This window comes from Hylobates moloch, unplaced genomic scaffold (genome assembly GCF_009828535.3).
Source record: "Hylobates moloch isolate HMO894 unplaced genomic scaffold, HMol_V3 SCAFFOLD_1, whole genome shotgun sequence".
Taxonomy (NCBI): Eukaryota; Metazoa; Chordata; class Mammalia; order Primates; family Hylobatidae; genus Hylobates; species Hylobates moloch.
In genome coordinates this window covers 198,386,831-198,407,713 of record NW_026652276.1, presented here as the reverse complement: position 1 = coordinate 198,407,713, position 20,883 = coordinate 198,386,831, and the positions used below count along the sequence as shown (strand labels likewise).

At 36.3% G+C, this 20,883-nt stretch overlaps 1 protein-coding gene across 1 annotated transcript in view; it reads right to left on the bottom strand.

Annotated features, from left to right (window-relative positions):
* The window catches only part of CFTR (CF transmembrane conductance regulator), a 166,215-nt gene extending 146,172 nt beyond the window's left edge, over positions 1–20,043 (bottom strand). The window contains exons 1-3 of the mRNA XM_058441560.1: positions 19,949–20,043; positions 13,140–13,292; positions 8,339–8,447 (exon numbers count right to left, since the gene is read on the bottom strand). Of these exons, the coding sequence (XP_058297543.1) occupies positions 8,339–8,447; positions 13,140–13,292; positions 19,949–20,043 (357 nt within the window). The remainder of the gene's footprint in view (positions 1–8,338; positions 8,448–13,139; positions 13,293–19,948) is intronic.
* Between the last annotated feature and the right edge of the window lie 840 nt (positions 20,044–20,883).

Genomic DNA, 20,883 nt, shown 5'->3' with positions numbered 1-20,883 from the left:
TTATAACTTATTTGACTAGAAAGACATATGCACATGTATGTTCACTGCAGCAGTGTTCACAATAGCAAAGACTTGGAACCAACCCAAATGTCCACCAATGATAGACTGGATAAAGAAAATGTGGCACATATACACCATGGAATACTATACAGCCATAAAAAAGGATGCGTTCACGTCCTTTCAGGAACATGGATGAAGCTGGAAGCCATCATTCTCAGCAAACTAACACAAGAACAGAAAACCAAACACCATATGTTCTCACTCATAAGTGGGAGCTGAACAATGAGAACACATGGACACAGGGAGGGGAACATCACACACAGCTGCCTGTGAGGCAGTGGGGAGCAAGGGGAGAGATAGCATTAGGAGAAATACCTAATGTAGATGACGGGTTGATGGGTGCAGCAAACCACCATGGCACATGTATACCTATGTAACAAACTTGCACGTTCTGCACAAGTATCCCAGAACTTAAAGTATAATAATAAAAAATAAAAGAAAAAAGAAAAAGAAAAAAAGTGCTATCATTATCTCCACTTTACAATAATGAAATCGAGATGAAGAGAATTTAAGTAACCTACCCAAAATCACATGGCTAGTAGCTGGCAAAACTGTGATTTGATAACTTAAAGAGTGTAACTGGATTGTTGGTAACTCAAAAGATAAGTGTTTGAGGGGATGGATACCCCATTCTCCATGATGTGCTTATTTCACATTGCATGCCTATATGAAAACATCACATGTACCCCATAAATATATATACCTACTATGTACCCACAAAAATTAAAAATAAAAATAAACAAAAACTAATATCGAACTAGACAGTTGGACTCCAAAGTCCCCTCCCCACCGCCACCCTTATTGATAACCCTAAATCAAAAATAAACTGTTATAACACAACCTGGTTACTTCTCAGTTGCTCATCAGTTCACACATTGTTATCGGTTCAACATGACCTAGCAAATTAAGTTATAAGCTAGTATCACTGTAATTTAAGATAAATACCATTTCTCTAGGCCCCATGTTACATACATATAATTTAAAAGATGGAAGTGACAGGTAGAGATGGTATACTGTACTATAGCTATACTATACAGTTTCCCTCAATTGTACAGTTAAGGAAACTGAGGTCCAGACAAGTTTTTTTATTTGCTTAAGATCATAAAATAAGTTTATGTTATCAGCACATAAAGCAGATCCCAGCAGAGTTAACGAAAAAAAAAAAATGCTGAACCTTTGGAAACGATGCATACTTAGTGCATCATATATATTTTACTTTGTTTCACCATGTCATATTCATTAGTCATTAAAGGACACTAGTTAGCTAAAAGAATGCAAGATGCACCATATTCCTACAAAGGAATGAAAGAACTAATATCTCATCATCTCATATCCAGTCTAAGTTGCAAAACCATTATCACAAGCAATTTCTAATTTGAAAATAGATTTGATTCCAAAATTTGACAAATTAAGAACAAGAAATGAATTTTGTTTACACCAACAATAGGAAGCAGAGAGGCAAATCATGAATGAACTCCCATTCACAGTCACTACAAAGAGAACAAAATACCTAGGAATACAGCTAACAAAGGATGTGAAGGACCTCTTTAAGGAGAACTACAAACCACTGCTCAAGGAAATAAGAGAGGACACAAACAAATAGAAAAACATGCCATCCTCATGGATAGAAAGAATCAATATCGTGAACATGGCTATACTGCCCAAAGTAATTTATAATTTCAATGCTATTCCCATCAAACTACCATTGACATTCCTCACAGAATAAAAAAAAAATATTTTAAATTTCATATGGAATCAAAGAAGACTCCATATAGCCAAGACAATCCTAAGCAAAAAGAACAAAGCTGGAGGCATCACGCTATCAGACTTCAAAATATAAGGCTACAGTAACCAAAACAGCATGGGACTGGTACCATAACAGACATATATACCAATGGTGCAGAACAGAGACCTCAGAAATAACACCACACATCTACAACCATCTGATCTTCGACAAATCTGACAAAAACAAGCAATGAGGAAAAGATCTCCTATTCAGTAAATGGTGGTGGGAAAACTGCCTAACCATTACGCATAAAACTGAAACTGGACCCCTTCCTTATACCTTATACAAAAATTAACTCAAGATGTATTAAAGACTTAAATGTAAAACCCAAAACTATAAAAACCCTAGAAGAAAACCTAAGCAATACCATTCAGGACATAGGCACGGGCAAAGACTTCACGATGAAAATGCCAAAAGCAATTGCAAAAAAAGCCAAAATTGACAAATGGGATCTAATTAAACTAAAGAGCTTCTGCACAGCAAAAGAAACTATCATCAGAGTGAACAGGCAACCTACAGACTGGGAGAAAATTTTTGCAATCTATCCATCTGACAAAGGTCTAATTTCCATAATTTACAAGGCACTTAAACAAATTTACAAGAAAAAAAAACCCTATTAAGGTGGGCAAAGGATATGAACAGACACTTCACAAAAGACATTTACATGGCCAACAAACATATTTTAAAAATCTCAGCATCACTGATCATCAGATAAATGCAAATCAAAACCACAGTGAGATACCATCTCATGCCAGTCAGAATGGCAGTTATTAAAAAGTTAGGAAACAATAGATGATGGTGAGGCTGTGGAGAAATAAGAACGCTTTTACACTGTTAGTGGGAGTATAAATTAGTTCAACCATTGTGGAAGACAGTGTGGCGATTCCCCAAGTATCTAGAACCAGAAATGCCATTTGACCCAGCAATCTCATTACTGGGTATATACCCAAAGTAATATAAATCATTCTACTATAAAGACACATGCACACATATGTTTACTGCAGAACTATTTACAATAGCAAAGACATGGAACCAACCCAAATGCCCATCAATGATAGACTGGATAAAGAAAATGTGGTACATATACATCATGAAATACTATGCAGCCATAAAAAGGAATGAGATCATGTCCTTTGCAGGGACATGGATGAAGCTGGAAACCATCATCCTCAGCAAATTAACACAGGAACAGAAAACCAAACACCATGTGTTCTCACTCGTAAAAGGGAGTTGAACATTGAGAACAGGTGGACCCAGAGAGGGGAACAACATAAACCAGCGCCTGCTGGGAAGTAAGGAGTGGGGGAGTGAACTTAGAGGATGGGTCAATAGGTGGAACAAACTACCATGGCACATTATACCTATGTAACAAACCTGCATGTTCTGCACATGTATCTCGTTGGATTTTTTTTTTAGAAGAAGAAATAAAAAAAATTAAATTAAACAGTTCTTTCTATGGATACCACTCTCCAATTTCCTCACCTTAGATCTAGCAGAAGTCAAATCATTAAGTGATCATGCTGATGCCTGTCTACAAGTAGTTCTCAACTTTGGCTATATAATTAGAATTGCTTGGGGAACATTTCAAGAATGATAGTGTCCCAGGTTTTATCCCAGACCAATTAAATTACATTTTCTGGGGTAGGGCCGAGTTGCATCATGGGAACTAAGGGGAAGATGTACAATGCAGTAGGCAGCACAAGAAAGTGCAGCTGTGTTAGAGATGGAGTTTAGGTTGGGGTAAAATATTCAGGACATAGGAGATTGTGGGGAGTGCAGTGTCACTCTAGGGTTAGAGAAGCAGCTAGATAAGGGAGTGAGACAGAAAGATGAGAAAGGAATTCTACATGGCAGAAGATTTGCTGGAGATAGCAGTCCCTAGATAGCCAATCACAGGAAGAGATATACATAAATCAAAGTGCCTAAGCCACAGGCTCTCTATCACAGAATTCCCGAGAGAACACCATCCCTTCTTTAGTGAAGTAAATAAAAATAGTTTACCCCCACATATATTTCATTCACATATTTTGAAATGGTTGCCACAGGCCCAGCAGATAGAAGTGGACCTGCAAAGCCGTATTTTGTGGGAGAAATTTGCATCTGTAGAAAATGCATTAGTGCAGCCAGGCTCTCCCTTTCTAGACCTTTTTTTTTTTTTTTTTTTCAAATCTAGGAGAGATTAATTGTGAATCTGACACCTGCCAAGGTCTGAAAAGAAACATTCACCATCTATGTTCTCTGTGGGCTGCCAAGGATTTATCTACAAAACAAGACCCCCTTTGCTACCCAAGTCTCTTCCTTTCTCCCTCTCATAACCTGTCTTGCCACTGAAACCTGTTTTACAAAGATCCAAACCCCCATTCTTTCTGTAACCTCAAGATGGTATACAAGCTTCCATATTGCACTGAGAGGGTGGGTCTTCATCCTGAAGGCTCCCATGTATACATGTCAAATACATTTATGTGCCTTTCCTCTTATCAATCTGCCTCCTGTCAGTAATTTTTCAGCAAATCTTTAGGGGTCCAAAGACTTTAGCCCCATATTAGCAGTAGGCTTATATTCAAATGCCTACCCAATGTTTTTATCCAAACATAAGGGACAGAGATCCTCCTTTGCCATATAGACTGTAGCCTGTAACATGAGTACCAGGACTTCTCCTGTATGTCCTTTAATTTTGTGAGGTTTAATGAAAAAAGGTAGTCTGACCTAGGCTGCACTGACATGTGCCTCAATTTGTTGGTAGAAATATGACCAGAGCTGCCTAGGAATCAAGAGTATTTTTGAATGAATGCTTGTGAATTTCTTATCATAATAAATGCATTGTATAATCATATTCTCTCACCAATCTGCTTACAGAGCTCCCTCTACTTGGCTTCCCTCAAACTATCCTTGATTGACTCTCACATTCAGGTTTTCAACAGCCAGTTTCTCTTCCATGCTAGGAGTCTTTTTTTTTTTTTTTTTTTTTGAGATGGAGTCTCGCTCTGTCACCCAGGCTGGAGTGCAGTGGTGCGATCTCGGCTCACTGCAACCTCCACCTCCCAGGTTCAAGCTATTCTCCTGCCTCAGCCTCCAGTAGCTGGGACCACAGGTGCCCGCCACCATGCAACCACACCTGGCTGATTTTTGTACTTTTAGTAGAGACAGGGTTTCACCATATTGGCCAGGCTGGTCTCAAACTCCTGACCTTGTGATTTGCCCACCTCGGCCTCCCAAAGCGCTGGGATTACAGGTGTGAGCCACCATGCCCGGGCTTGCTAGGAGTCTTAAATGTTAAAGACAACGTTGCATCTATCTGGCTGCTGAGTCAGATGAAGAAAAAACAAGTGCATAGTTAATGGTGAGAAGTCATAGCTAATAATGTTTAAAACTACAGCAGTACTTCAGAAAGATTAGCTCCTTCATGATGGCACTTCCTTTTTTTAACCTTTCACAGTTAACAGCAAATTTTATAGTACTTTTCTCTATCAGTCCTGAAACCAACCAAATATTTTTATGCCACAACTATCATTGTTTAGAGGGACTAAGAATGTGTAGACATTCTGAAAGAATGACCATCTATTTCTAAGAGAAGTGTTACAGTAGTTTCAAGAATCCCTGGCTCATTTATCCTTGCTCAATGAAAGAAAAGAAGAAATATCCATAAAGAATACTATAAATAGGAAGGCACTGGTGTAAGTTATGTAAAAGGATGGAGAAAATGTAGAGAAATACTATAATCGCTAAATTTTCTCCCCCTCTTTTATTCTTATAAGAGACAAAAAGAATGAAATCAAGAGATCAGATATCCTGAAGAAACTGCACTAATCTAAATGGCCACTATGGTTATCTAAATTATTTAAGACCTAACAATTTGCAAATTTCTCACTATTTAAAACTGCATGGTGTCAGCATGGCTTTTTCTCTATGACAAGGGTGAAAAACCTGCAGCCTCATCACACTTGTGCCATTCCCAATATAAATATTCTTCTCTCTGCCTTCTCACCATACACATTTCAGCTGCTTCTTCCCCCAGGATCCTTTACTCACCAATATTCCATTGGTTATCAGTAAGAGTTGAGATGGTGGAAACATGCTTTCCCCTTCAAATGTGCTGCTAGTTCCAAAGCTGTAGCCTTTGAGGTACCTCTCCACTCACCCCCATGGAGTGGAGTACCTCTCCACTCACCCCCATGCATGGATAATTAATACGCCATGAAGGGCTTTTACGATCTCTTTTGCTGGGATATTTTTAAGCTTGAGAAGTTTAAGAACAATTTAGTCTTTCTCCATACGTACTCCATTCTCCTATCCCTTATTTTTGTCTATAAGTTTGGCCCTTAGCATGACTGGCTCTTGGGTGGATTTCATACAGTTCCTCCCCCAGGTATAAGTAAGTGAGAAGATCTCGTTGATTCCTGTCCTGAAGAAAGTTGTGAACTTTCTTCAGATTTGCCCCTGAAGTGACCCTAGAAGAATCCTCAGCCTTCAAGCTCTGTAGCCTGTGTCTCCTGAGAAGATGCAGAGAAGCTCAGCAGAACCAAGGCTGGTTACTAGAGTCACCATTCTGTTGAGTACCTAAATACAATCATTATAATTATAATTATATATTAATAGCAATCATAATCTGGTATGGTGAAAGGGTCAAAGGCTTTGGAGCTAAAGAGACTGGGATATCTCTCAAATTTACCATATGTGTAACTTTGGGAAAGTTACTTAATTTACCTCATTCTCAACTTCCTATTATATAAATTAGAGACAATTTTTGCTCCATGGAGTTACTAGGAAAATAAAATAAAATAATCTGCATAAAGACCTTCATATTGAACAGGAACAGATTAGGTACTCAATAAATATTAAATTATTCTATATCATGTTTATTTTTTGGCATGCACCAGACCAAAAAAAATTCTATAGATATGTCCATGTATCATACAAACTTTGACATTTAGGTGGGTGTTTTTGCTTACATGAAACTACTATGTTGGTGGGATCTAGAGAAATAAATTATTTTACAAGACAAGCAGAGCATAGAAACGGGCCTTCTAATTAGACCCCTCTTCCAGCTTCTACTCAGTAGTGCTTATGTTAATCAATAGAAGCAGCATGCAATGGAGACCACAACCAGGAGAAATTTTGAGTTTCACTGAAATCTTGGCCATGACGTAACAATTACTTGAAATATCATTCACTTCAATCCAGCAATCACTTACTGAAAATGTTATATACTTACATGATTTATAAGATAGTATCAGAGTGAACTGTACTCCATACCCTGATTCAAAGCAACCAGCAAAACTTGTTTTCTAAAAATTACATCAAATAGAATCAGAAGCTGTGAATAAAATTGTTTCTCAAAGCTCTGGGTGGTGCTCTGATTGAGAAAAATCATCTCAAAGGTAACTTAAAAGACATTTAATTATCCAGCTACCTCATTTAAATTTACTAATAAAATACCTTTTACCCCCAAATGCCCAAATGGTTTCAGATTTCCATAGAATATATATTATGGATCTATTATTTCAAAAGTCAGAAAAATTTCTTCTAGGAAATTATCAAGAGCATTAGAGAACATTCTGGACCTAAGTGTAGTCATCTTGGTTAAGATAAGTTTTAAATGTATTTTTCATGGGGGTGTATGAACTGAAATTTTTTAAGCAATGTAACACAAATGGCATTTCGTTGGGAGACACTGTTTAACTCCCTGAGGCATAAAGATCAATATAAACACAAGTCAATCCATATGATAAGTAAATGCCCCAAAGCAAATATCGTGCACAGCTTTAACAAGAAGATTAAACAAGTCGTGAATCTGTCTCCTTTTATAGGTTACAACCAAGGATTCAAATAATGCTTTCATGATGTAGAAAATAATAAATCGGAGTCACATTGGACAGCAGCTGGGGAACATACAAGGCACTTAAACATCACAAAGCCTGGATTTTCAGGTGTGCAACTCTTCACACTGATGAGATGTAAGATATTAAGAAAATATATTGCAAGAGAACTTTAAATTTTTAGTATTATTTATTTAGTATTTAAAGCTGCTATACTTTAAGTTTTTAGTATTTTTCTTTGAAACAATTCACCATGCAGATATGATTTCAAAATATTACAAACATTCATATGTGTAATTAGCTGCATTTGACCTAATTCTGCTGACATTACCTCCTGACATTCTCCTGTTGAATACAGCAAAATAAAGCCACCAGTAATCTCATGTACTAGTAAGATAATGTGATTTGGAATCATAACAGAAAATAATTTTTTAAGCAAGCAATTTATTTTGCTGAGCCCATTGAGATTGTAAATTGCCACCCGTGCTCCAGGACATTTTAGTTCCAAAGGATTTTTATTTATCCTTACTAGAGTTTTAGGTGGTTTCTTAGTGTTTGGAGTTGGATTCATCCTTTATATTTTTACACCTATTCACCAGATTTCCTAGTCCTTTAATAATCACAAAAATGAATATAGTTATGTGATACATAATGAATGTACAAATGGGATCCTTACCCCTAAATATAAAAAGATTCCATAGAACATAAATCTCCAGAAAAAGCATCGCCGAAGGGCATTAATGAGTTTGGGATTTTTCTTTGAAGCCAGCTCTCTATCCCATTCTCTGCAAAAGAATAAAAAGTGGGACCAATAAGTTGCATGTGCAAATATTTTAGTTGTTCTATTTCCCTTAACATAGTTTGATTCACACAAGTATATCCAAGGAGATTAACCCAAGTATTACAGAGACAAAATCTCATGGAGACCCTCCAACACCAAACACTCAGCCAGATATTTGGCAGAATTCAATGCTCTGCCATATATCACTGTGCAGGGAATTGATTTCATGAAAAGGCCACATTGTATGTGTTAAAGAAAAGTGTTGGGCTTCTAAAGAACAATGAAAAGGGTGGACAAATAAAGTAAGGCTTTTATGAATACTCATTGCTCTGCTTAGAACAAGGTGGAAAAAATAAACACATAAATATTCTACATTTTTCCCTTATACCTTGATCTTTATTGGTTTAGAACTGTGGCAGATTTACAAGATTTCACTGTCAAATCAAAAACAAGTTAAAATGTCAGGTGGCTTTTTCTGTGATTTAACATGAGAAAAATCTGTTAGAATTTGTTTTTAAAAGTAGAGGCATAAAATATCATTAAACTTCATTTTCAACCACTAAAATAATTTATTAGAGTAAAGTTCTTTGAAAAATGAGAACAGGATCAAATTATATATTTTCTATTATAGTAAGAATAGACATTAAATAGTCTGAAAACTGGCTGAAATCTAGCAAACTTTCTGTTTTCTTTTAAATACTATAGGAACACCAGCTGATTGTATTTATTAAGTTATTGCCACTGATTTCTGTTAATAAAAGCCTTTTTTCTCTTCACAAAGGAATAAAATATCTCTAAATATTATCATCTTAATTTTCATACTGTACAGAGATGAAAAATTTCATGAACCACAAGCAAGAACTAGGTAAACAATTAGATAAAGGCTTTACATTTCATCAATTGTTATTCCCATTACTGTCAAGTTACCATAAGTAAACATGGCCCTAAATCACTCTAAAGAAGTAATAGGCCGGGGCAGTGGCTCACGCCACTAATCCCAACACTTTGGGAGGCCAAGGCAGGTAGATCACTTGAGGTCAGGAGTTCAAGACCAGCCAGCATAGCAAAATCCCATGTCTACAAAAATTAGCCAGGCATGGTGGCACACGCCTGTAGTCCCAGCTACTCACGAGACTGAGATTCGCTTGAACCCAGGAGGCAGAGTTCGCAGTGAGCTGAGATCACACCACTACATTCCAGCCTGGGTGACAGAGCGAGACTCTCTCAAAAACAAACAACACAAACAAACAAAAAACATAAAGGAGTAATATACAGCTGAGATTTGAAGACAAGCCTGGCAATCTCTGAGCATGGATCTTGGCATCCCCTAGAAGCTTGCTAATGAGAGCCTTTCTATAAAGCCTAATTACCTTTTCCCATCTATTTCCCTCCCCACACTCTTCTCCACCTTTCTCTCACACACAGAGCTAACCTCCCATCCATAACATTTGGTTACTCAGAGTAAGAAGCTAAATATGGAGCAGACTCACCTTCTCCATCAAAGGAGAAATGGATCAGATGGGAAAGCCAAGGAAGGGGTGTGTACATAAACCAACAAAATCGGTCCAATGTGAAAAAGTGGTCCACACCGAAGTAATGTAGAAAGGTGTCGTTATATTTTACAAGAGGTCTCTAGTGACCCTAGGCAATGGAGTTTTAGGAACATGGTGGAAACCATACTTCAGGAGCTGAGATGTAAATGAAAGTGAAGTAGAGAGACTAGCAGAGCAGAGAATGTTAGCTATGAAAGAAAAAAAAAAAAAATGGGGTAGTTACCTGAGGAGAAGGCAAGTTCAGGGAATTTCTTTAATGGGTGAAACTTGAACAACTTGGTGCCACAAATTGTTAGCACCAAGAGTAGGTGATGTGGTTCCAGTAGGACCACATACCAGGCCCAGATCAGAAGGGAAGAAGTTTTATTCTTAAAAAGTTCATATCCTGACTACAATCTTGGAATGAATATGTGGTTTGCACACTGCAGTTATGTAGAGGATTCAATCCATGGTCACAAAATTGAGCCAGATAGGTTAATGTTCTTCAACCATCTAGCAACCACTTGAGGGCCATGGTCACAAGGCAGTTATGAAATGTGAAGCCAGGGTCACTTCCCAAGGGTGCAGAGGTACAAAGTACCAAAAATGGTATGTCACTCTTCCAAAATATTTCAATAAATTTCAAATACCAATTTTATAAGAAAAGAAGTAACAGGGTGAAGAGATAAAAAAACAAAACAAAACAAAAATAATAGAATGTATGGGTTTGTACTGGTATAGCATTGTTGAATTGAAGTAAAATAGGTATATTTTTTAAACTGAATCAACATAGGGGATACAGTGAAAACTGGAAAGAAAAAAATGTTAAGCCAAGATAATTCTGCAAATTCAGATTCATGTTCTCTATCTGGCCATAAATACAAATGTATCACATTTTTCAATTAACCCAGCCCTACTCTGATTAATCATTCCCTTAGCATCCAATTAAAACTTAGATATTGAAAGCTGGGCACAGTGGCTCACACCTATAATCCCAGCATTTTGGGAGGCCAAGGTGGGTGGATCATTTGAGGTCAGGAGTTCAAGACTAGCCTGGCCAACATGGCGAAACTCCATGTCTACTAAAATACAAAAATTAGCCAGGCGTTGTGGCGGGTGCCTATAAACCCAGCTACTCGAGAGGCTGAGGCAGGAGAATCACTTGAATCCAGGAGGTGGAGGTTGCAGTGAGCCAAAATCGTACCATTACACTCCAGCCTGGGCAACAGAGCAAGACTCTGTCTCAAAAACAACAGCAACAACAACAACAACAACAACAACAACAACAAAAACTTAGATATTCAATATCCATTATATTATTTTGAACTTGTCAATATACCTGCAATGGATTATGTTTATATATTTTATCTCTCCAGCAATGCTACAGGTTTCTACGTAATGCTAGCCATTTCTCATTCCATCATGGATTCATTCAACAAATATTTATTGAGTATATACCATATGCCAGGCCCTATTCTAGGCACTTGGGGATACATCATAAACAAAAGAGATCGAACCCAATAAAAAATAAAAAACAAAACAAAGTATCCCTACCTCATGGCACTTGCACACATCAAGTGTTCAATAATAGAAGCTGGCCCTTGATCTTAGAAGTGTGAATCTGCTACTCCCACTAGCTTAATTCTTTGAATAAAATCAATAAAAATGAAGTTTAATATCTTACTTTGCCTTCAAAATGCCAAAAAAAGGAAATGAATTTAATTAAAAGAAACAAATTGCAAGTCAACTCAATGTTTTTACTTTGGTGCAACAATTTAGTAGCTATGTCTTATCTTTTATCCCCCTTCACTCTCTCCTTTATCTGGCATCAGGCCTGTGCTGTTGGCACGAGACTCAGCCTAGCTCATTCTAGACTATGAGTGGCCCAAGGGGTAAGCATTGTGACTCAAGAGTCTCTGGGGTTTTTCACATTTAGCCAACAACAAAGGGCTCCTTCTTTCGTGGTCCTTAAAGATAGGAGCAAAGAGTTCTAACCAGGGACCCACTTTATGTAGAAAGCTGGTCCAGTCTGAGAAAATAAAACCAGCATAAGGCAAATGCCACCAGTTGGCATTTGAGTCCTTGGTCTCATTGAGTTCCTAAGTCCAGTTGTCCACCTAGGTCTTCACACAGTTCAGGCTTCATGAGCCAATAAATTCCTTCTTTTTATTTACTTTAGCTAGTTAATTGGGTTTCTGTCACTGGCAATCAAAAGGGTCCTAACCTTTTAACTGGAAAGGAAATAGAAATTCTTTATGGGGGGGACTACCATTCCTAGAGAGCAAGGCAATACAGACCTCAGCTGGAATCATGGTTCCATCATTCATTAACTGGCAAAGTATATCATCTTTCTGAGCCTCAGTTTGCCTTTCTGTAAAATAGAGATAATGATGCTTTCCACTCAGAGTGGCTGAGAGGAGATATTCTACCTGGCATGTAATAGGTACTCAAAAATATACAATTTTTACATTTGTTTGATAGCCAGTAGCCATTACCTTAAGACTTCCCAGGGAGTACATTTGTATTCAAATATAAAGATTTTGAAAGCAAATATACACAATTTACTTCATAATGGTGTTACTTTAGTTTTCACAAAATCCATCTCATGGTCTCTAATGAGACAAATTCTCTGAAACCAAATGTGTACTTTTCAGGAAAAAAAATCATTTCTTAGGAAACTGATTATTTTTCTTTTATGATTTTATTGTTTAATGATTTCAGTCAACATTTCAGTGTGAAAATGAGATGTTCCTTTTTTTTTTTTTTTTTTTAGAGAGAGAGGGTTTTGCTCTGTCACCCAGGCTGGAGTGCAGTGGCACAATCATAGCTCACTGCAACCTCAAACTCCTGGGCTCAAGTAATCCTCCTGCTTCAGCCTCCTGAGTAGCTGGGAATACAAGCATGCACTACCATTCCCAGCTAACTTTTTTATTTTGTGTAGAGATAAGATCTTGCTATGTTGCCCAGGCTGGTATCAAACTCCTGGTCTCAAGCAATCCTCTCATCTTGGCCTCCCAAGTAGTTGGGATTACAGGCATTAGCCACCATACCTGGCTCCTATTTTTAAATATAAGAATTAAACTTACAACATGTTTGCTTTCTCTTCTCTAAATAATTAATAATATGAATTTCTCTCTTCAACTAAACAATGTACATGAACATACCTTTCCAATTTTTCAGATAGATTGTCAGCAGAATCAGCAGAAGGGATTTGGTATATGTCTGACAATTCCAGGCGCTGTCTGTATCCTTTCCTCAAAATTGGTCTGGTCCAGCTAAAATAAAGAGAAGAGGAACAGATATTCACTTGATTTGGTCTCCAATACAGATTTGGAATCTGATACTATTCAAATTTTCTGGCATATGGAAAATTATGCACATGTAAATATGAGAATAAAATAAGTCAATTTCTATAAATACCAGGCTTCATCTCTTACAGGCTACACCTGTATAAAACATCAATATCTCTGAATTAATGTGACTGTCACTTTGTCAAAGGGATTGGGAATAATAGTATGGTTTTTCCCAGGTAAAAAACAAACTGCTAAACATTCCATATTTAAATTATTCTTTAAAAAAATAACTGCCCCCAAATAATCATATACTAGCAGTTTATAGCAAATTACTGAAGTCCAGCCTCTTCCATTTCAAATATAAAAAAACTCTGAATAAGACATGCACTTAATCAACACTTAATCAACAGCCTTATATAATTTTGTTACTGTAGCACAGTATACTCAGTAATGAGCTATTCATTGAAAGAATGACTATAGCCAGAGAGTTAGTGACTAGTTTCTATCAATTTGTTGACTTAATTATCATGTCTGAATCATTACTTGAGGGTAGGATCATAACTTTCTTATGGTTTGTCTCCTCACTCCATAGCAGCTACACTCATCTGCCCTCTAGGCATCAATAAATAATAATTTATAATGGAAATTAGTAAAGTTGGCATGGGAAATCACTATGCAGGATACCCTAGTGATTTTCAAAAATACTGTTTCTAACTGTTGAGGATAAGGCAGAATAATCTTCATAAAGATAGGAAAATCTAGAAAGAAGAAAGTAGAAGAGGAGGCAGAAGGATTGTGAAATCAATCATGTACAAAGAGAAATTTCTAAATAAAATTCGAGAGCATGAGAGCTTTCTCAGGTAAAATTGAATGTATTTATTAAAGAAAGGAATTGAACTGGGATTTAGTGAGTCCCAAGCCTATGTATGCTTTTTCCCTCAGCATCTTTCTTTTCTCTGGAGAGTTCTAAAATTTGTGTCATTCAGACCTTATTTGGTAATGTATCAAAATGCATGTTAAAGCACCAAAATTCAAAAGGGAGTGCTTTAGCAATATCTGAGAAGCAAGATAAATTCATAATAGAAAAAATATTTTAGCAAAGCCATTCAGAACAAAAAGAGAAAGCGCTATGCCAAATGCAAACATTTTGACACTGTTCTGGGGCAAAACTTCGCAGGCGGCCCTCATATCCAACCTCATTGCTCCCACCCTAAGGGTCCAGGTCCTTCTTTATACTTCCTTGGTCTGGAATTTATTCAGTAGGCGCCTGCCCTGGGTTCTCGATATCTCTACAACTTGTCCTTCATTAAAACTTAACTGAATTCGGGCTCTAAGTTTAAGTAACTTCATCAATTATTCCTTACTAAGATATTAATAAGTGAGTATGGTTTACTATGTCATATTTTTTCCATTAATTTGCAATATCTGCATTTTAACAAGAGCTATCTTTAACAAAGAGCGATAATTAGGTTTAGCCTTCATTGCCCAATCTGATTCATTTGTAATTTTTCCTGGAGAGCAATAAAGAAAATAGTTGAGGCCAGTCTGAATACAGCAGGAAAATGAATGCCACAATCATGCAGGGTCTTCAGTGGACATCGTCTGAGAAAGTGATGGCACACCCACCTGGTGCATACTATCCCAGTATCTAACATAAAGAACAGAAGGAAAGTCGAACATACAGGTGGCAGTTAGGCTGTAAAAAAATCTGGGACAGCAATTTATTATATAATTTAGATTATGAGCCCTTGTAAACTAAAGCCAGGAAGTGAAAAGGTAAAGTAAGTGTTTACTACAAATAAAAAACTGTGTATTTAGTGCTTTCCAAATTGCCTTCATAAACATGAGCAGGTTGTGGTTTTCATTTGAAAATCTTCTTAAATGGGTAGAACTAAAAGGGATCATTGCCCAATTTTATTGATAAGGAAATGGAGGCTTAGAGATGCTAAACTTTACTAAATGGCAAAGCCTAGATTTTTCCACATTCTTTTGACTTCATTCATTCTTTTACCATGTTCAGCTTTCCCTATTTAAGAAAACTTGGTATGCGGGGTTGTGCTAGACAGAGAGCTGGGAGAGGAGCCTGAAAGCAGGAAGAACAAAAGATATCAGACTGCAAGTAGTGGTGTTGCATGCAGGCAAATATTAACAATCCCCTCTCCGGAAAACAAAAACAAAAACTGACTTACAGCATTTGCCAATTTCTATGATATAAATACTCTCATTGTCACCATTTTAAAGCAACCAAATATAAAGTCATTGAACACAGAGTTGGGAAGGGATACACAGTTGCATATTAGAATATAGTGCAATGAAAGTACAATAGAATATAGTCCACCTTTCAAATACAATGAAAGCAAATAACCTTAATAGCATAGACAATACTAAAATGTAAAATAATTAGGAAGTGATAACTTTTATTTTTTTTGTTCATTTGTTTCCTTTTCGTTTTTGGTTTTTTTTGTTGTTGTTGTTGTTGTTGTTTTGTTTTGTTTTTGAGACAGAGTTTCACTCTTGTTGCCCAGGCTGGAGTGCAATGGCGCAATCTCGGCTCACCACAACCTCCACCTCCTGGGTTCAAGCAATTCTCCTGCCTCAGCCCCCCGGGTAGCTGGGATTACAGGCATGCACCACCATGCCCGGCTATTTTTTTATGTTTTTAGTAGAGACAGGGTTTCTCCATGTTGGTCAGGCTGGTCTCGAACCCCTAACCTCAGGCGATCCACCCACCTCGGTCTCCCAAAGTGCTGGGATTACAGACGTGAGCCAGTGCGCCCAGCCAACTTTTGAGTTTTTAATACTTTTATTTTAATATAATTTATTTAATTATAAGTTGAAAAAATTTAATTTTTAACAACGGCCATGTTTAACAATTAGCTCACAAATTTTCTGAAAATTTAAAAATCAGCTCAGCTGGAAACAACTAAGTGCGGCAGATCACCTACTGCCAGATGTTGGAAAGGCTTAGAATAAGGGTAATGGCACTGTGTGTGGATGGAAAGAAAAGAACCTGTAGAACATTTAGTAAAAAGGAAAATATGCTCCCACTATTAATAAATTCTGCATTTTCGATATGTTTGAAATTATTAAAATATGACACTATATTTACAAATGAGCAGAATTTCACTATCTGTCAATACCACACCAAAAAAAAGGCATTTTCAAGAAATTTAAAAATAAATCTCCTCAATCTCTTTTAAAAAATATAAACGTAACTCTTTTAGTCCATATCTACAACCCAGTGACCATTCCCATAAATGGACAGTTCAGTTCAAAGTAACACAATTTGTGAGCTGCTTTTATAAAAAGCTTCCTGTGTTATCTGTGCCCATTTTAATAAGTTATGTTACACCATGACACACCGTTTTGGTTAGCAAGAATGCCATAGCTTAGCATCATCAAACCAAACAAATTCAGTAATATAAAGACTTAAGTTCACCATCTATAATTGTTAGTATCACTTAGTATTTCCTGGAAGATTCACCACAATAAACCTCTATTTATATCCTGAAATAGAAATTGGGTTTAAGGTAAATTATGATAACTAAAATCCATTAAGCTTATGCTGCCCAACAATGACCACAGAGTCATCTTAAGGAAATATTTTATTTTGTGAGGTTAAATCAATAAAATTGAATGAAAATTATGTCCCATCAGGCCGGGCACGGTGGCTCATGCCTGTAATCCCAGCACTTTGGGAGGTCAAGGTGGGTGGATCACCTGAGGTAAGGAGTTCGAAACCAGCCTGACCAAAATGGAGAAACCCCGTCTCTACTAAAAATACAAAAAAAATTAGCCAGGCGTGGTGGCACATGCCTGTAATCCCAGCTACTCGGGAGGCTGAGGCGGGAGAATTGCTTGAACCTGGGAGGTGGAGGTTGCGGTGAGCCGAGATTGTGCCATTGCACTCCAGCCTGGACAACAAGAGCAAAACTCCGTCTCAAAAAAAAAAAAAAAAAACAAGAAAAGAAAATTATGTCCCATCAAAGAATTCTCCATGCCTACCTCAAGCCAGTCTTAGAGATACAAAAAAAAAAACAACGGACATCTATACTTAGACACTTTATGAAATGTTAGTTAGTGCAAAACTCCAGCCACATTTTCTTTTGAAAAACCCTGAGTATATTAAACCTAGAATGTTTAAATGCACAGTAAGGACTTTTCAGCATTTCTTCCACTAGAAATCAGTGATCATCCAGGTGTTTCATGAGACAAAGCAGACACACCTGGAATAAACAAAAAGCAATAAACTTGGCTCTGCCTTTCACTTGCCCCTGCTGTCTTCTCCTCTCACCTCTAGTTCATCTTATCCTTCTCCTTCATTCATAACCTCCATTCATAGCCACTACATATTGATGACAGACTTTTACATTGGTGTACTTAGAAATTTTGTTCAAAGCTCTGGCTATTTCTTTCTTTCTTATTGTCCTTTGTTCGTTTGTTTGTTTTTGTAGAGATAGGATCTCACCAGCCTGCCCAAGCTGGTTGCAAATTCCTGGGCTTAAGAGATCCTCCTACCTTGGCCTCCCAAAGTCCTGGAATTACAGGCATGAGCCACCACACCCAGCCTAGTTCTGGCTATTTCTAACAGAAACTAATTAATCATTCATTATGGGATAGCAAACAGAGATCCCTAAGGCATACAGATTTTACTATTTATAAGTTTTAAACTAACTTTGAAAAAAAAGTCTAGCATCCTAGATACACTGTTCTGTTCACTTAACTATAAGAGATTTCAGATTTTATTGAGGAAAAGTCCTATCACTTGATTTTTTAAATACACACACACACACACACACACACACACAGATGAAACTACAGTAAATTTAGTAAATTTCATTTCTTAGGACAAAAATTCCAATTTTTGTATAGAGTGACTTGTAATTCCTTATAAAAAAAGAACTTGCCAATTATAATCACTATTAAAGCTTTGATTTTTCATAACATATCCTCCTAAAGTCATATAAGTAAAGCTTATACTCATTTTTTGATTTGACATTTGCCTTTTATTAATCCAACAGAGGCATCTGACATTTTCATCTGCCAAAACTTCAGATGAAGGTCATGGATATCAGATCTTTTCAAATCAAAATGATTTTTAGTGTAGAAAACAATCATGCTTCCATGTATTTAATATTACTTTTTATTTGACTAGGAAAATAAAATAAAATGTAATAAAATAAAATAGCAAATTCAAACCACTAGTAGCATGACACTTCTCCCAAATACTGACATACTAATACACTTAAAGACTAATAGCCTTTTTCCTTTTTGCATGAAATAATTAACACTTGAGGAATTAATAGAGATTAGTTTGTGTAGACAAATTCAAATACATTAGAAATTTTCCCATCATCCAATGTATTTGCCATGAGTTTGAAATAGGCCACACAATCTGGATAGTCCTAACCAAAAAAAAAAAAAAATACAAATGTTGAAGGCAGGCAGAGGAAAAAGGGAACTCATTGGAAAAGATTGTGATCATAAATCCCAAACTTCTAGATCACAGCTCTACCACTTTGCTTTAGTTATTTTGATAAGTGACTATGATGGGGAGGATTGATTTGAGACTAAAACTCATCTAGTGTCTATAAGGATATTTTTCTAAAATCATAAATAACATTTTGAATGTCACAGTTATTTTATCCAATTTAGATTCAGAGTTATTTAGTCAGATGTATTTTTCTCAAAGAATCATAATAAAAGTAAGACTTGACAAAGTGATACTATCCAGCTCTCCAAAGTCCTGTGTAAAACTTGTAGGCTTCAAGAATTCAATTTAAAATCACAGTATTGGGGTCAAGTTACTAATTTCCCCTCCTCTGATTCCACAAGGTATTTAGCAGTGTTTGCTTCTTCTCCATAAAATGGTGAATTTATAAGCAACAACCACTTGGTCAGCTTAATCAACTTTAGGGAGTATATGCTCGCTAAAGATAAGCCATGTGTATATTTGAGTTAATTGTTCATGAGGCTTAATTTTACCAAGGGACTTGTAGAAGTTCCTTTTCTTTCTCTAGGTAGGTAAACACCACTAAAGTGGTCAATTAATTTCAGAAGCTCTGGAGAACTAATTATTTGCTGCTAAACAAAAGACTACAAACCAATACTGAAAAATCTTCTGGAGGTCCAGGATTTACAATCATACAGGCACCCTAATGGAAATTAATTTGCTAACTTCGTGCCTAATGAATCCAAACATTAAATAGAAAATTGATCTACCCATTTCATGAGATGCTTCTAAAATATAAACATTATTAGGAACAGAAGTATATTAAGAAAATATCAAAAAAAGATATTTTCTTTTTGGCTTCTCTGTATTCTCTAATGTTTAACAACAGCATGCACAACTTTGGAAGGAAAGAATTCTTTTTCATTAAAGAAAAGGTACGTGTAATTATAATGCATTAATTGCTATGGGTAACTACTAATGTAAATTTTCTGGCCAAATATGTTCTAACTTCATGATTTTCATATAATGCTCACTATCAATATTAATTTTCTATAAAATCACTTTTTCTTTCTCAACATGGTTGTCTCACACATGGTTTCTTTCTCAACAAGGTAATATTTCAACTTGAAGAATATAAATCCCCAGTCACCTGATGCCTACTACAAATCTGTTACTGAAAAAACTGAACTAAAGATTTTAAGAAGAAAACACAGTCCTAGTTTGTAACCTTGTCTGTATTATTTCCCAGCGATATCGCCTTGGAAAAAGCTCTGAAGATCTCTCAATTACAGTTCCTGCTGGAGATAATAACTCCATGACCATTATTCCTGATGTTCATGAGAGCCAAATTCAATGTTGTCTATAAAGCATTATGTCTGTACATTATTACATGCTTCTTCATATCAACTGCTTGGTTTGGGTTTAATTTTCAAAGCACCAGAATTTATTATTGGGATTATAACAATAATGATAGCTAATATTAGTATTCATTACCACAGACCTGCAAAATTCTAAATATTTCACATACATTATTTCATCTGATCCCCACAACAATTCAAGAGGTAGGTCTTGGTAATATCTCCATCTTACAGTTGAGAAACTGAGGCTAAGGAAGCTTAATTAATTTGTCAAGGGCAGAGTTAGAATTTTAAAGTTAGGATTGTGACACCAAAGCCTACACATGTATCCAATTTGCCATACTACAACTAATTTTTTTAAGTAGCATACACTTAGATACAACACCAGAAGCACAAACAGCAATAACAAAAAATAAATTGGAAATTATCAAAATTAAATACTTTTGTGCTTCAAAGGACACTATCAAGAAAATGAAAAGAAAATCCACAAACATTAGCAAAAAAAAAAAGGAAAACAAAAACTCACAATGAAATACCACTTCATGCCCAGTAGGATGGCTGTAATTTTTAAGAGTGGATAATAGTAAGTGTTGCAAATATGTGGAGAAATTGAAACACTCACACAATGGTGGAAGGAATTTAAAATGATGCAGCCACTTTGGAAAACAGTTTGAAAAATCCTCAAAATAAACATAAAGTTACTATATGGCCCATCAATTACACTCATAGGTATATGCCCAAAAGAAAGGAAAATGTATGTCTGTACAAAAACTTGTACACAAATGTTCATAGCACCATTATTTAT